This window comes from Dendroctonus ponderosae, unplaced genomic scaffold, assembly GCF_020466585.1.
Source record: "Dendroctonus ponderosae isolate FM_Combo_2020 unplaced genomic scaffold, Dpon_F_20191213v2 Dpon_F_20191213_1, whole genome shotgun sequence".
NCBI classification, from domain to species: domain Eukaryota; kingdom Metazoa; phylum Arthropoda; class Insecta; order Coleoptera; family Curculionidae; genus Dendroctonus; species Dendroctonus ponderosae.
In genome coordinates, this window is record NW_026017110.1 from 19,731,651 (window position 1) to 19,749,730 (window position 18,080).

The 18,080-nt window shown below is 34.0% G+C and overlaps 1 protein-coding gene across 8 annotated transcripts in view; it reads right to left on the reverse strand.

Moving 5' to 3' along the window:
- LOC109544119 (protein lap4) overlaps window positions 1-18,080 on the reverse strand; it is a 107,492-nt gene that overhangs the window by 22,958 nt on the left and 66,454 nt on the right. For 7 of the 8 annotated variants that reach the window (XM_048666860.1, XM_048666845.1, XM_048666858.1 and 4 more), the window contains 5 exons: window positions 15,192-15,493; window positions 14,920-15,132; window positions 13,873-14,061; window positions 13,640-13,813; window positions 10,478-11,062 (listed from right to left, as the gene is read on the reverse strand). In XM_048666860.1, coding sequence (XP_048522817.1) covers window positions 10,478-11,062; window positions 13,640-13,813; window positions 13,873-14,061; window positions 14,920-15,132; window positions 15,192-15,493 — 1,463 coding nt within the window. The remainder of the gene's footprint in view (window positions 1-10,477; window positions 11,063-13,639; window positions 13,814-13,872; window positions 14,062-14,919; window positions 15,133-15,191; window positions 15,494-18,080) is intronic. The other variant, XM_048666864.1, reaches the window with a different exon arrangement.

Sequence of the window (18,080 nt, forward strand, 5' to 3'; positions counted from 1 at the left end):
CATATTCCAATAAAATGTATTAAGGAAAATTAGTTGCTTTTGCATTGTTCTAAAAGATAATACGAAAATACAAAAAATATTCCGATTTCGTAGATTCTCAAAGAACCAGGGACATGATCATAGAAAATATTTAAATCTCTTAAACCATTGGCGTTCTCTTTAGAGCGACTTAAAAAAATTAAAACAAACCTGAGTTTCCATTAATAAATCATACCACTTGTAACACAAAAACTTTTCAAAAGAAGGAGAAACAGGTCTTATTACGGATATTTTCAGCCAAGAACTGATGACGAAGGAACACAAAAAGGTAAAATAAAGAATAATAAGAAATACATTGGAATAATAACGAACGAAAAAAATGTTACAACAGAAATTCTCTATAGGCATTGAAATTCTGTCTCACCAAAGTAGTATTCAGCCAAGAAACAAAATAGGCGTAAATACGAGAATTACCAAAACCACACACACACACGAAAAATTTGGGGCAACAAGAAATGTACTTTTATAAGCTTATTTTCATGTTAAGAACTAAATGAACTATACATGTATAAACAAAACGGAAAAGACACTTTTGAACTTTCAGCCACAGACTAAACGCACTTGCCGACATTTAAAAATATCCTGAAAAAAAAGATTAGTTATCTAAAAAATGTTCTTTCCATGACACAGAAGCAGAATATTCAAGCGAAAAATAAGTTCTTACATTTCGCGTGCAAGTTGACTTTCATATTTTTTGTTTAAATATGCTCTATTGTGTAAATGAAACTTGCAATGTGAGTAACAAATATATTTTATATGTGAGGAATAAAAAAAATGGTTGTTTGTATTTTAAAAAATGAAACAGATATTTAAATTCAAATTAACAATAAATATATATTTAATTTCATAAGGCACCCAAAAATACTACTTATAACCAAATCTTCTAATATTGCATAAAGATTGCAAAAGAGAAATAAGCAACAAGATAAATTTAAAAGATCTCCCTGAATATATTGATTTCCATTTATTCATACAAAAGCAATTTTGATTCCTAACTTTTGTTCCCCACATTGATTCATTTTATCCTCAACGCAACATCACCGTGTATAATAAAAAAAACTAGCCTAAAATACTAAAAGTTGAAACTGTAAAGAGTATAGCGGTTGGCAGTTTGTAAATATTACTTACTCTAATATAGAGAAAATGGTGTGTGTGTGTATAAGGAAACTGAAGCTGATGTGGGAAGAAAGGATACATGGGAACACTATGTTGAGAATATTACCTTCTGTCGTCTGGCATCTAAGTATGACTGACCCTTATCCTTTATTAGTATTAATTACCATGCCGGAGACTACCCAAGTATTACGAGAAGGAATATAGCAGAAATAGGGGGCAAAATGTATGAACATGCAAACAAATGTATTAGTGCTAGAGTGGTTCTGTCTCCGAATTAGAAGCGCTCAGTAATATTTTTAACTAAATCAAGTTAACTCAGATATTTAAACTAATATCGGTCACCGATCGAAGACCAGTTCTTTTCAATGTATACTTACAATAACCATTGAAACTCGTCTTCCTCTATTTTTCGAATTTCCTATAAGCACAACTCTCGTTTTGTTCGATTTCTTCATATCTGCCTCAAACGGTTTATTAATTCGATAATAGTATTCATCTTTAGACACCATCGATAGAAAACCGAATCCGTACATTTCGTAAGAAAAAGTTTAATACACCAAACTAGAAAAATAATTGAAAGCCAACTAACTCTCACGCGAACCGACACCGAAATAAATAAATTTGTCGCATTATTTTGAAACTGTTATCATTCATGATGATGTACTAAGTAAATATCTTGATTATGATGATTTACTATCGATTTTCTTTGGGTATACAGGGTGCCTCTGAGGTTGGGGAACAGCAAAAGCAGACATGCAATTCGTGAGTTCAAAAGACCAAACGCTCCCTGATGGCTAAAATTATAACTACAAGTTAACTAGTAATTTGACACTTGTTTTGTTGACATTTGTGTTTACATCTAATTGTGATTTGTATTGTTTTGATCTAATCAACTTTTGCAAGATTTCCATTTTTGTTTTTTGCGTCCATTCAATTCATTCATTCATTCACATTCATTTTTGTTACAATTGTAACTCTCACTTTTCGCTTGTTTACCAAGTTCAATAGATAGACAAGTCTGACAACTCTCAACTGTCACTCGAGTAATTAATTTGTCGTTTCGCAGTGCCCCAATCGGTAGTTGAACTCGCAAATTGATACCGAATTTGAACCACTGAGGAATAATGCATATATTATCTTAAACAATATCAAAATTAGATTTAAAATGCATACCCTTGTTGACTTGTTGATCGTTATAAGATTTACATTTTGATTATTTTCAGATATACAGGGTGATTTACGTAGCCCGTGCATTAGAAGTTTTCCAACTTGCAGTGTTTTAAAAACTTGCATGCTGTCATTCATATGCTACAAAATGGGTACCCCAGTGTTATCTGAGGGGTTAGCCTAGGCCATCAGCTAATCACCTACCAAATATAGATCTTAAATTCAGTTTAGTTCCATAAATATAACTTGTTCCGTAAACATCTGTATTGGCATTTTTTTCTTAAGTAATTGACATACATCCAAAACTAGAGATAAGTTAACAAAACTAGGGCTATCCAAACTCGCCAATACAACCATGCTAAATGCAATTATTTAAAATAAGAAAGTTAGGTTATATTTTTCGAACAGCCTGTATTCGCGAGTTCAAAAGTCCCGACCCCTCATGGTGGTTAAAATTATAACTTGGTACAAGTTAAGTAGTAATTTTTATACTTGTAGTTACTTTGATATACTTGTTTCGTTGACATTGGTGTCTCATTGGTGTTTACATCTGATTGTGATTTGTTTTGTTTTGCTCTAATCAACTTTTGCAAGCTTTTGAAGAAACAGAAACAGATCGAAAGTATTGTTTTATGTTATAAATGTCATCAACTCTAATACATAAACAAGTCTGACAAGTGTCAACTGTCTCGAGAACGAGTAATTTGACGTTTTGCAGCGCGACCATCGGTAGTAGAACTCGTCAATAGGTAGAACGCTAAATATATTTTACATGGTTTCGGCCTTACTAACCCAAACTAACTAATATATTTAACATGTTTTTCCCTGACTGCGTGTAATTGTTATTATATTCTTTTCCTTCCTGGGTTTCAGTCAAAGTGTGAAATAAAAATGTTTATATAATTTATTTCATAACGTTTCGGCGAGACAACAGCGCCATCATCAGATTTAAAATTCATCCAAACTCATAATTGGAACACATTAGATTCTTTTAGGTCTTTGTTGTCTTGAAAGCTCAAATTTGTTTTAAAGTTAAAAATTAAATTTGAGGTTTCAAGACAGCAAAGACCTAAAAGAATCTAACGTTTTCCAATTATGAGTTTGTATGAATTTTAAATCTGATGATGGTGCTGTTGTTTCGCCGAAACGTTATGAAATAAACGATATAAACGTGAACGAGTCCCGAAGGAAACGCGTACGGAGACAGTCTAGGGTACGCCAAAAAGAAGGCTACCGACGCCACGCCATTTTGTTTTTTTTTGAGTGCTGGATTTCAAGGAAATCCAGTTTTTTCCGGAGCATCCTTGCTCCTTGATCCCCCGGGAAACCGGTGAACCCACCGCGAGACTATTGTGCGCGCCCGGAGACCAGACTATTTGCCCGCCGCCGTACGTGGGACAATTGTGCGCGCCACAGGTACTCGAGCCATAGACTCCCGTAATTTTAGTTTATTTTATATATTATTAATTGTAGTTGGTTGCAGTTCTGTTTGTTCGTTGTTGTTTTGTTGTTTGTTTTGTTTTTTTTTTGTTTGCTTTTATTATTGGTAGTTTACATTGCGCGCAGAATCACGCGCAAGCAGGGGGGGACCACCCAAAAGAAGTACCTGGCATCCCGTCCCGTGGGAAAACCCAACGGTATCCATTAAATTTTGTGCGTTGGACTTGGGTTCTTTTTTATTGGTGCGCATCCACCATTACATCGCTCAAAATGCAGGGACAGGGTCGCGATTCCCATTCCGGGGGAGGCTCCGGAAATGCCCTCAGCTCGCAACTCGAGCGAATGGAGGGGGGATCTGCGCCACACACACTTTGACTGAAACCCACGAAGGAAACGAATATAATATCTAATATTTAACATGGTTAGTTTTATATTCAAAGGTTTCAGCACGACTCGTTATGACCGGACACAAAATTTGAAGTTTCAAAAACAACTGCAAGTTGGAAAACTTCTAATGCACGGTCTACGTAAATCACCCTGTATACTATCGAATGTAATATAAATATTATTTTATCGTTTTTAAATTTGTAGTTTAGTGATTTAACTACATTTCGAAAAAAAAACAAATATTTAAATAATCATTAAAAGATTTAATTAATGTACTTATTATGAAGATATTTCCGCGAGGTTCAAATAGGCACTCACGAATTATCTCAAACTTCTAACGATGCAAAATTCCTAATAAACATTCGCTATAAAAACATTAATGCATCTGCTCAATGCAGGTAAATCCACACATTCACCAAAGCTTTTCTTTTTAGAATTGTTAACCCTAATTACGCTAAACCGCTTTAGTGAAGTGCTTTAACAGTGCAATATGAACACCCAATGTGTTTATTGTTTGAATTCGAAGTACTCGACTTAATAGCAGTGTCACAATTCTCATGAAATATATTTTCCAAACAAGTGAAAACTACGTTGAAAAATAATTCTACTTATTATCATAGCATTGTTGTTGTTTCTTGTGTATTCGTTTTTTAGCAGTAATAACGATTACAGTTGCTCGAAAGATCCTTCAGAACAATATAATAAATATCCACAAAGTACCATTTTAGATAGCATTATAACATTTTCTGTTTATATTTCATCTAGTCTATGAACAATTTATTCTAGGTTTCAGTTTTTCCAGATAACATTGAGGGTAAAGTAAGGTAAAAGAGTAATGTAAATTACTCTTTAACTTTTGAGCAGAACCGTTTATACTTTTATAAGTTTGATCAAAGCATTTATATGTTGTTATATAAATGAGTTTCAAGTTGGATAACAAAACATTAGTGTCTGATCCTTACTACGGTGTCCAGAAATAACGTTTGAAAACGTCACCCATTTAGAAAGATAAAAAAGAAAATAAAAATGTACGATAATTGGTCCACAAATGTTGAACTATTGAAGCCCAAAAAGGTCTTTATTTATTATCTCAAGAACTGTAAAAGATAAAATAATGAAACTCTCTACATCCACTACTTTTATTCTCAGTCTTCTAAAGTAACGGATAAATAATCTATGGAATCCAAATCAGCCAAATCAAATAATTTTTCGTCATGCACAGAGAGTTTATCAAATAAATTAAACTTACTCAAAACGATGCAGCTTATCAAAGTTGATCAATAACATATTTTTATTTTTTTTTAATCTTAAAAATATCTGCGTTTCACATTCAGTTTGGAATTGAATAGATCTATTTAAACGAAGGAGGGTTATTTTTACCCTCACCGTCTGACTAACACTTTTTTTCCAGCATTTTCGAGCCATGTTTGTAGATACTTTATCCTTATATTCGTCCCAGAACAAAGTTTTCAAACGTTATTTTTCAAAATCCGGTGTCAAAAAAAAAATAATTCCGTAAAAAAATACTTTCTTAATATCAACATCAAACAATATGCACTTAAATTGAGTAGAATCCGACATTAACCTACTGAAATTGAACGTGTAAATAACAAAATAGTACAGAAGTAATCTTGCACATTAAGCCTTTTTTCCTGCAGAAAAGAAACAGTTTAAAAATGTTTAGTTATGTACCCATAGCTGAACAAAGAAATATGCATGATTAAAAAAATATATATTAATAATATAGCGCCTAAATTACACACCAAAGCCAATTGATATGTCTATTGTTCATTGTAGATAAATGGAAGCTTCAACCTGCTTTTAAAAAGCCAAAATGTTTTGAAAATTCCATTAATTAAAAATTATCTCCAGAACATCTAAAGCAAAGCAGAAAAGCGAGCTTACAAAAACGACAAATCTAGCAAAATGTTCCACTTTTCAACAGTTTTGCAGCATTTTATTTGCTGTACCCAAACCTTTAAAGGTAAATCCGTCCTATATCGGTTAAGCCTTTTCTAATTGCCAATTATTGGATTCCTTGTTATTTGCAACAGTTATTAACTATGTTGGTATGTTCGAAGAATTAACACTATTCGATGTTACAGTTATAAATTTTCTTCAACTATAAATTATGGCATTTGCATAAATTGAGAGCCAATTGAAGCTGCTTGGGCAGAAACAGTTAAGGTCGTTTATATCCTGAGTAGTACTAAGAAGTTATGCAAAAATATAAAACATGCACTTTCTAGCTATTTATAGAGCGAAAAGTACTAAACTTTTATAGAACATGTGAAACCATTCACTTTTAAACTAGATCGAAGATCAGTGATCGCATTTAACTATTTTGGATTATTTTTTATTACCCGTTTAATGCCTTCAACCGAGAAAAATTGATTAGTTGCGTTTTTATCATCTTACATATAATAAATTTGCGCAAGTCAGTCCCGACGTTATAGTTTTCTTATTTATTTACTTCATCGTACTTTATCCTAGACATGATGCTATGAAATAAACGATATACATCCAGCAGAGTGAATTAGGAAATGCTTGGATTATAAAATAAATGGCTATTAACTTACTTTACTCAATATCCAGCTATTTTTACACTTAACTTTTCCCATAACTGATTTTATTTACGACCGGCTGAATATTAGTTTCAATTCTGCAGACATTTCTAACCGATATTAATCCGAGCCTGAAATTTAAACCGTATTCACTTGATTAGTTCAGATGGTATTTCTTCTGCAGTTGAGGTTTTAGGTTAGAGCTTGAAACGATAATCTAGTTGTACCGGATAAATTATAAAAACGATTGTTATTTACCATTAAATATCATGATTTTGTGCTTTATGTAACTAAAAATAGAGAAGAATTAGTTGGCAGACAAATTATATGAACGAAAATTTTTTCTGTACTTAAAATTTAGACTTAAAATTTTTTTTAGACTTAAAATGTTTTCTCCATAAACATAGTGAAACAGAACATTATTAAAAAATAACCCATCGACAATGTTAAACACAAATTTCTTCAGGTCTTTGAAAAGATCATAATAATGCAAATAAGTATCAAATAAATATCAGTCAAAAAGTCACGACAACATGAGTTTGACTTTTATTTTCTTATTATAAAAGTCTGAAATAATTTTTAAGAGGTGATCTTTTCGAATAATTCAGTTTTCAACTTTCCAGAGTGAAGTAAACTAATTTTCAATCACGAGATATTTAATTAAATATTAGCACAAACCTAATAACATAAAGCATAAATCATATTCCCATCTGAGATTAGAAACTTTAATAATCATGGACCGATGAAGTTTAATTAAAAACTTTTAAATACGTTTCTAATACCATTAATTAATTACATTCGGGCAGATATCTGAAGAAACCGTTTTATCTTTAAAGCCGAAAAAACACCACAATCGATTTATCGTTCTGTTTTACAATAATTACTGAATTATTGTCATATTCTGAAGAATGATCAATGCGAAATTCGTAGTTAAATCAGAAACAAAAGTTTTGGGTTTTTTTTATGCAAGGAATTCGCCCAAAACGTCCTATTTTTATTTTAACAAGAACAACGTATGGAGCCGAGTAGAGAAAACGATCATTGCATGCGTCAGATTGTCTAATTTATTTAGCTTTTGTAAAATTTATCACATCTTTCAAAACTTTCCCTGCAACTCTTTGAGAGAAATAATGTCAGTTCTGAATCATCCTGTATATTTAAAAAATGTATTGCTGCTGTTGAATACCCACTAAATCTTATATGTATTGTAATTTTCAAAAAGTGAAAAACATGGTTATTTTAAGTATTCACTTTTAAAAACTTTAAAGTGTTACTCTTTTAGTGCAGTAGTTAAAGCCGATTATTTTTTCTTCAGAAGCCTGCATCTTTCATTGGCGTCATTCTTTTTCAGCGGTTACTTAGAGAGTACGGAAAACCATTAAAAAATGTTTTGTTTTGAGTTTACTAACTGAAGATGTTCGCTCTTCAAGATTTCAACGATGATATTTAGCAGTATTTTAGTATAGTTACACATTTAAACATTCCAAATAAAACGTTGCGAAACTTGCCTAAACTCCATGCTTCAAGCCAAATATTCGGTGAGAAATATGTCACCGTTACCACGTATTTTTGGATTTTTATTTGGAAAAACGTAAAATTTGTAACAATGTCAAACATGCATTAAGTTTTGCTGTCTTGAGGTCTGAGGGAGTCGATCAAACCTCCCACAAACAAAACAGACGCACGTAATTCACAGTGTTTTGCTTATTACATGCAAATAGATCTCCAGGGAAAGTATCTTTACATTAATCTGTTACGTTTGTTGATTTACACATACACATAAAAGTGCGATCATAATGTTTTTTGCAAATATATCAGTGTTTTATGAGAATTACTGTTATTACTATTTTTTCTGTTCTCACTAAATCCCCCAGCAACACCTATAGAGAAATGACGGAAATGTTTCATGTATACATGGTGATTTATTAAGATCACGTAAACGTTAAATGTTAGCCATTCGCGCAAGGGACCACAACAGGGTGTTAAAAAGTTGTAATTTAGTTCGTTTTTCGTCATTATTCTGAAAATATCTGGGATAGACTTTAAACATTTTATGACGCTATTTAGCTTTTTTCGATGATGAATGTGATCTGTGTTTCCGCGCTAATTGCGACGATTATTGCCGACATTTAAAGTAATAACTTTTCGCCCTGTAAGTATAACATCACACTCAAATCAAAATCGATTTAATATAGTCGAAAATAAAAAAGAGCAATAATTTCTACATTAATTAAGTAATCTTGTTTCATATCGAAATTTCGGCCGTTATTGAGATAAATGGATTCAACCAACGCTAGATTTTAATCACACAAAACTAAAAATGTAAGAAATCATATATTTTAAATACTAAAACAAGTAAAATTCGAAATAATTACTTAAAGTGATTGTTCAAAGTGGCCACCATCGACACCGATACACTTTACACATCCGCGATACAAAGAAAACTCCGCGGCGAGTAATCGTCGCCTCATCGGTAAACAAAAGTTTATCTTAAAAAGTACCATCGTTGGTTTGTTGCTCTTGTAGAAAATGGCCAAAACGTAACAGAGGAGGAGGATTCTGCGGCATCAAATTCTGTACAGGAGTAAAACACAATGGATATAGTTTTCCTTTTTTCAGAATATTCCAAACCGCAGACTGAGTTAGGCCTGTTGCAGTATCTAAAAGACGAGTAATTTTTTTCTCGAAAATGGATCCAAATATCGATATGAAACAAGAATAATAAATTTATGTAGAACTGATTGCTGTTTCAGATTTTGAACATTTAAAGAGTGAAAAGTTATTACTTTCGATGTCCGCAAAATTGGTCCCAAGTGAATGAGGAGCACAGACATTGCAACAGGTATCTTATCTTATTCGTCACCTAAATAATTCTATAGGGAATTCTATAGGGTAATAAAAACGAAAAACGAGGATATCAACCCAAGTCGGTCCCGTTGTTTAAAAGCGATAATGGGGAGATGATAATCAACGAACACGAACAGTTGGAAACATGGAAAACAAACTTTGAAATGCTGCTAAATATAGAACCCGATAAAAAACCGAAATATGTACATACCACCGGGAGGGAGAAGAGACCGTCGAAAAAATGGCCTCTTGGGAGATCACGCCAGAGATGGAAAGACAAGATCAATGCAGATCTCACAAAAATGAATACTCCTCTGGACACGAATCTTTTGGAGGTGCGGGAGGTCTGGAGGAGCATAGTGCAGTCAGCTAAGACCCACTCTGGGTTGTAGGGCTACCTTTCATTGTTTTGTAAATAAACCTAACGTCACAAAATTTCAAATTCCTAGCCCAGATATTTTCAGAATAATGGTTAAAAAACGAGTCAAAATATCAAGTTTCGGAGATCGTTGCGCAAATGGCCACGATTTGACGTGTAATACATCCAGTTTTCGGATTTCCCATTCCTAATAAATCACCCTGTATATAAGTCGGACCTCAAATCACATATTAAATATTCGGGCGCCATTCATAACTTTCCATGTGAATATTGATAAGACCCGATAGTCACCTGACGAGATGATTGTATTAGAGACACCAACCATCTGTTAATGAATCTAATTAATAACTGTTATTGTGCTTACCACAGTTGAGTTACGATTTTCATGCAAAAGATGCAGAAAACGAAGGACTCTATAAACCACTGAAATGCACCAATTTTACCTGAAAGCGTGCGCGCACTACTACCAACCAACTACAAAGAAAAGGACATTAAGGGTCAGAGGGGGAGAAGCTGGAGCAGCACTCCCCCCGCGTACCTCAATAATCAGTGGTGCCACCAACTTATTGTCCGAGATGCGCGTCACCACCGTCTCTGTGAAGGTGCTTTTGGTGATCGTCTCGGTCACTCTCCCGGGTCCCGTAGGCGCAGGAGGAAGTTCAATTGTGTCCGGTTTCCGTATTGTTACAGTAGTTACGGACGCGGCGTTGCCATGGCCCGTGTCAGGCAAAGGGGGACTGTGAGGAGATGGATTATTGGACAGGAAGTGAGCTGGGATCATGGCTTGAAAATCTTCATTGGTGATAGGCCGTGGCAGTACCTGTTCGTCACTATCGATCGAAGACGTCGGAGTCGCTTTCTTATGATTATTGTTTGTCATCGTGGGGGATGGTTGTTTCTCCGCGATATTTGCCGGAATTTCCGACGAGTTTTGGCTGTTCAACCGGCGTGGGGCCGGCTTAGGGGGTTCGTGGTTCAAAGGGGTGGTCGTTGCCCGGTTCACGGTCGTATGGTTATAACCAATTCCATTTGTTTTCGGGAGTTCGAGTGACTTGTCTCGGTTTATTGAATTCGGGGTGGTTTCTGGTGTGACTTTATTGCTTTTCGGCTCTGGAGATTCGCTCTGAAAAAGACGAAAATTATAAATATAACAACAATATCTACACAAGATTCTATCCAAATTGCTTCAAATTCAACTACAGCCTAGATTTTCGAGTTACTGTAAAGTCAAAACTTTCACCTTTGAACATGAAATGTTCCATTGTTTAACGCCGTAACTTATATACAGTGAGCGGCAAATGTATTTCATATATTTATTTAAAAATCAGCTGTATCGCTTAGAACCGTCGATTTTTTGGTTTTAATTGTGCATTTTCTGAACTGATTTTTATGAATGGTTCAAAAAAAACGATGATATCAAGCAAGACCAACTTTTTTTGTTATTTTATTCAGTTCTCTACAAAATACTAATCATTTTTATGGAGCGATCCTTATCCTTATCTTTAACGGTTTTTGGGGTATTGCCGTTATCTAGCGCCATTGTTGTCAATTTTCTGATAAAAATTGAGTATCTGAGACCTATGTTCTACAAAGGGGCAAATGAAAAAATGCAAAATTTCGGATTTTTTCTAGCTGAAGAAAAAAGGTTTTTTAATAATAATAAACTAAATAGCTCGAAGCATTTTTCTTTTATTTACACGGTGTCTCAAAAATCAACTTTTTGGTCTAGTAGCGAAAACTTTTCTGCTCTTGGTCCGACTTTCACGATCTTGAGCTGTTGACTCTAAAACTTCATAGACAATTTAAGACTAAAGTTCAATACAATACCTGATTGCATGAAAAATTACTCAAATCAGAATTGCCTCCGAAATCTGTGATTCTCGAAGATTTTCAACTAGGTAAAGTTTACTTTCAAATATTTTTATTACAACCGGTACAATGATATTTTTCGTCCTCTGCGAAGTTTTGGCTTTAATAGCAGCCTTATACTGTTCTAATCGGTTAAAAAAAATTATTGCTCCAATACCAAAATGTTGATTTTTTAAGATCAGTACGTAAATAAACGAGATGAGCAAAAAATTAAAAAACCTTTTTTGAGATACAAGGTCTATCTTAATGCCTATGGTATCGAAATACAAAAAAAACCGTTCATTTGTTCAACGGAGAGCGTATGAAACTCGCACCAATTTTGGATTTCATTTGCTACCCGGTAGAAAATCTATCGAAGTTACTGATTTTTTTGCAAAACACGCACTATCCGAAAAATAATTGCCCTAAATAACATTTCAAACAGAAATAGAATTGTTCGCAGCCATCAGAAATTGTACAGACGTTTTTTAATGCCGAAAGAGAGATACCCGAAAACGAAGCATGATACAGAAGCAATCGCCATCGATTATCAAAAAATCCGCTTGTAAAAAGACCATTTTTGGATGATTATGTCAGGCATCAGAAACGTTCGGAACCTAAATATTTTTGGCGATTCCTGTGGTGGACACAACAGCAACTTTACATTTCGGGCTTTTCGTTGGCGAAAGAACGAGATCTGATACTGTGAAAATAGCATTCCTTATTAAAAATCAAAACTAAGTTTCCAGAAGACTGAATCCAGGTAGTTGTGAACGCAAGAGCCATTACCATTTAAAGTTGAAAATGTCGACAACAGCACTGTGAGAAGCTGGAGTGATTTTTTGAATTCTCGCTACATCACAAAACATGCCATTTTATCAAGGCCTGATAGAGAAATGGAAGAAAGAGCATAAGATGATCCAAGAATGAGACGGCACCGTGATAGTTATAATGGAAATTGGGTATCTTCCATCGTTACTCATCCGTGCGTTGAAAGTTTCAAACGGATTCGAGGACCTCCATTACGAGAAACTGAATTTTTACCCACCAAAAGCTTATTTTGGTAAGTTTTAATGTTCAGCCAACTTAAAAAGGTAATTTATTTTTGCATTATTTTGATGACAACTCGCCAGTTCTACCAAAGAGAAAAAACTGATTAAACTTGTAGAATCTGGTAAAAGAACCCAGATCCTGATCTTCAATTTGCACCTGTTCGGAATTATACTTCGTTTCTTCCCAGTTTGAGTTGCAGTAACGAACGTTTTTTCTTGTCAAATTGCATTGAAGAAATAATTGTGAAACCGTGGTACGAAAACGGCTTTAAACTTTAACATCAAAATAAGGTACTGCAATTATTTATAAAATAACTGTACTTTTTTTCCTGTAGATGCTCTTCAAATATAAGGAGGGCTTCAAATAGAGCTTTAAACGCCATCGTGTAGATATGTTCAACAAAATTCCTCAGCTCCTAATAGTACACTACTTTGAAGAACCCCCTGTGATCGATTGAAGTTTTACAAACAGTAAAAAATCCTTCTTCAGTCATCTAAAGCAACCGATTAAAAACGAACCGTCAAAATAATGACCCATTAATTATAAACTGCAGCTCACTCACAACATTCTAACCGATTCATTCAACAACCTCTAATAAAGAGATCAATTAGACCGAATGTTTATTTACTCAACCAAAACCGTTCGATGCTTTAAATTGGTCCAATAAAACAGCTGAATCAGATCGAAAGCATTTTAATACGATGACTTCTTGGTTATTATCGAACGATTGTCAAGGTCCAATACATCCACTGAGCTATTTGAAAGGAAATGTTCCGAAATACTTGTGCAAGAAGTTTACCTTTTTGCTAACGTCACTTTCTACTGATCGTCTGTAACTGAAGGGCCGGTTTGCCATGTAGCTGTTGGCACTGTACAGGCCGGTATACGGTTTGGGCAGTCCAAACAGTCTAGGACTTTGTTGTGGACCCGGAGATGGAGATGCACCCAGCGGAACTGGTTCATCGACAGCCATCTGAAATGATGCGAAATTAGTACGATCTCGATAAGGATAGTTAAGAAAAAAATAATCACCTCACGTTCTGCAACGATCCGTACAAAACGCTCGTGACCGGTGAGGAACTGTACAGCCTGCTGGTGTGTTGCTTCAGTCAGATCAACACCATTGATTGAGATTACTCGATCGCCTACAGCTAACTGGCCATCTTTGTCAGCTACACCGCCATCAGTAATTCGTGAAATATAGATAGCGTCCGAATTATCCTGCAAAGAAAACAACTGTTTTAAGACCTTTTCTCGCTTTTGAACCGTTCAGTATGAAGTGATGTCTGTGTGTGTGGAGTCTTTCGTTAATCTGCTTTACTAATCTTTATATAATCACTGTCAATGCTAATTTTGTATGTGAATAAACGCCAGAAATAACATTTTTGTTGATGGTAAGAACTAAATTCGATCACTGAAGTTGAATCTGATATTTCATACCGAGGTTGAATGTAAAATAATTTAGATGTTGAATAAAATGTGAAAATCAATATGTGGATCATTTCAGACGAGCTGTGTAAATCTAGACACTTTTGGGTTAGCTAAACCGAATTTCTCTTAAATAAACGACTGTAAAACTATTTAGAAATCAAATTGGAAAACATGCATCAAGAGAAAAAATAACAGGAAATGCACGATATTGGAATTTTTAAAATTTTCAGTATATCACAAATAAAATCACACAAAAATGTTCGCGTCGAAAAAATACTGCAAAAAAATTCAAACTATCGAAGAACAAATAAAATTGGATTTTAAAAGAGCAATAAAACTGTGACTCATTTCAGAGGAGTTGTGAGTAAATTTAGATAGGTTTGAGTCAGTTAAACATACATAGTTTAAATAATACTCAACTTGTCGCATGTCAAAAGATATCTACAAAGCCATTTTCTCTTAACTAAAAAACAGTAAAAACTATTTCAAAATCAAATTTTTTTAAAGTTCAGGTCATTGCAAACAAAGCCGCACAAAAAATAGCAAAGAAACACAGTATCAAGATACAAATAAAATTGGCAGAGCAATTTAAAAAAACAGTAAAAAAATCAGAATGAGAAAAATCGACAACTAACTGCTAACAGTTACCTTAAATGGCTGGCTGCCCCTTCCACCGGCTATGCTGAACCCTAATCCCCTCGAATCCCTGATCAGACAAGCGTGTATCAAAACTTTCTTAGTATCTACGTCGTTCAAAATTGGAGGCAGCGGTGGAGGCGGTGTAATCATATATGTATCAGCCTTAGTAGTTCCAACGGTTTCTGGCTTACTTCTGACCAACACAGTTACCTCTCTCAGCACCTACAAAATGGAAAAAAGAACGTATTTTGCCAGAACAAAAACGCAAAATAAATGCTCACCTCCAAGACCAGGATTTGTCCAGACGCTTTCAACACCTCCACAGCATCATAATGCGACACGCCCTGTACGTCAATCGCATTCACTTTTAGCACTTTGTCAGCCACTTTGAGGCCGGCCAGATCTGCCGGACCTCCTTCCGTCACTCTAGAGATGAAGATGCCCTCATCGTCCCCTTTGAAAGGGGTGGAACCTTGACCGCCCGCTATCGACAAGCCCAGGCCAGCATTTGAACGTTCAATGCGAATTTCGTATTTTTCTTCACGCACCTCCACCCTTGGAATATTTGTTGTTGAATCACCACCTAGAACAAAATATATTCGTAAATAAAAAAGCGCCCATCATAAATACAAGTTTATCGACTGTAAGCTGTAAGTAAATGATTTCCAGTTCACTTGGAAAGAAAATTGAAATCGCTTATAGAATGATGGTAAACAATGATAAGTAAAACAGATTAATAATGTTGAGCTCATAGTCGAGGCGATGGATTACATAGTATAGTATTACTCTATTTTAGTAAGTGGTCAATTTAATTTTCCGACAAAAAATGTTATTTTATACATAATAATTTGAGAAGAGAAGATATTTTGCGCAATCAATATGTTGGAGTGTTACGTATTGTAGCTTATAGAAAACTTTCTTGAATCATATGTTTGAGATATCACATGCAAATAAGGTTTACAGTGATTAAAAATAAGATAAATGGCAAGAAACGACTAAAAACTACAGAACATTTAGTAAAAAAAAATTATTTCAAGCCTCTCGAAACGAACTGTTTCACAAGAGGAACAATCGTCTAAATATTGATGTAAACGCATTGCTTTAAATTAAAATAAAGCTTTCTCGCCTCTCATGAATGCTCAATATTAATCTTATAACAACTTCTTTGTTCGCTTTTGCAATTTAGTGATTAAGCAGTTTTGCAAATTATCTTCAATGTGCATTCTTTGCAGACTTCAATATCCGAATTTAGGCAGAACTAGTTGTTTCTGCTAATTTGAACAAAAAAGCTCTGAATAATGTGGTTCGTGTTCCCAAATGTATGGATTTTTTAATTTTCCCACATTCATTCAAATATTATTCGATGTAAGCCGATAAAAAATTATTCATTGTTGTAGAGATTTACAATTGCAAACCACTCAAACAGACCAGTTAATATAAATCAAGTCTGCTGAAAGTATAATTTTATGTTTTGTTATCGTTTTAGTTTTTATCATTCAATTTTTATTATTTTTAAAATATTAAACGAAATAATCAGTAGTAACGAATCAATCAAAAGCTTTGCTGGACAAGTAGAACTTCCCAGGAAATCCTAAATGAAAAGAAGATTTTGTTCAAATAAAGAAACGCTATTAAAAAAACAATAACTCTGGTGACCTTCGTCGAATGAATTACTATATAATATACCTTTTTAAAAATTTAATAAAAGTTCAAGTAAGCCAACATAATGATAAAGCAATATGAAAAAGGATATATATTTACGCAAATGCCAAAGCATTCAATTATTTTTTTTCTTTTATAAACTAAAATCTATAAATTTAATAAAATAACTCGTAAATAAAATAAGTCGCAAAAAGTTGTATTTCCTGACAGTTAAAGCTTTTTGCTTCCCAAATTTAGATTTCATTTAATTATGCTTTGCTTAGTTGTGCATAATGGTGGATTAGGCACAATTTCTGGCAATGTCTTTTGACAAGATTGAGAGAAATTCAATTTTAATTAATGCATAAAAGAAACTAAAAAATTACTTCATTGTATATACTTTCCTGACTGTGTTTCAATTCCAAATCAAAATTAATTCCTGGATTTCAGTCATTCATTGTGAATGAATCACAATGAATGACTGAAACCCAGGCATTAATTTTGATTTGGAATTAAAATATTACTGCCAACTTGATATCCTATAGAGACTACCAAGCAATTATTATTGTTATTATCAAAAGTTAGACCATTGCTTGATATTGGTGAGTTTTTCGAGCTGTTAGGTCCCCGTGGAAAAGATATTCTTCCCTTCCTGACGTTTCGCTAGCACCAATTACTTGCATCCTCAGAGGTTTTTCACTTGAAAGCTTGCACTAATGATAATTAGTTTATGGTGTCCGGTGTCCGTATACATTAGTTTTTATTCGTATTGCCTGTTTTTTTTTTAATAATGTACAGAAGCCATCTCCATAAAACCGAGAAATTTGGCAACTTGTTGTAAAATGTTATAAAGTATTAAATGTTGTCCGTCGGCATGGTGCAAAATTGTAAAGTTCATTGCACAAAAAGTAGCCCAAAGCTCAATTTTCCAAAAAAACACCTTCTTAGTACAGTGATTATCTTAAGGAATCCATTACTTTAACTTCGAACGCAAGAAGGATATAAGCTAGAAAATGACCCAAATTGGTTATCCAACTATCTTTTCTATATTACTTAAGACAAAATGTTATTTAACTTGATGGAAGATTGTTTTGTCGCAGTAAATTTGCCAAATTTTTACGCCGCTTATAAACAACAAACGTTCCTTTTACCACTTGAAACCTGACGCAATTTAAAACAGTGTTTTTTTATATTATAACACCATATGGGCAAATCCATGTCCATGTGCGGTAAGTCGATGACTGACCTAATTGGGTTGCGCAACAATAATAAACCCAACCTTGAAGAATGATTTGCTTTTTACCTACTGCCTCGTTTCACTTTTATGTTTTTCTATTATTATTTACATGTATCGAGAATGTTAGCAGGTAGGTAACCCAATATTATCCGCATATCAGTGTATTAGATAACAGGTGACTCGTGTTAACAACAAAAACTACAAAGGCCACATCGATATCTAATTAAATAAATAAAACGCAAAAGATGACTCATTATAGATGTATGTATACAAAGAGGCCCATCAAAAAATG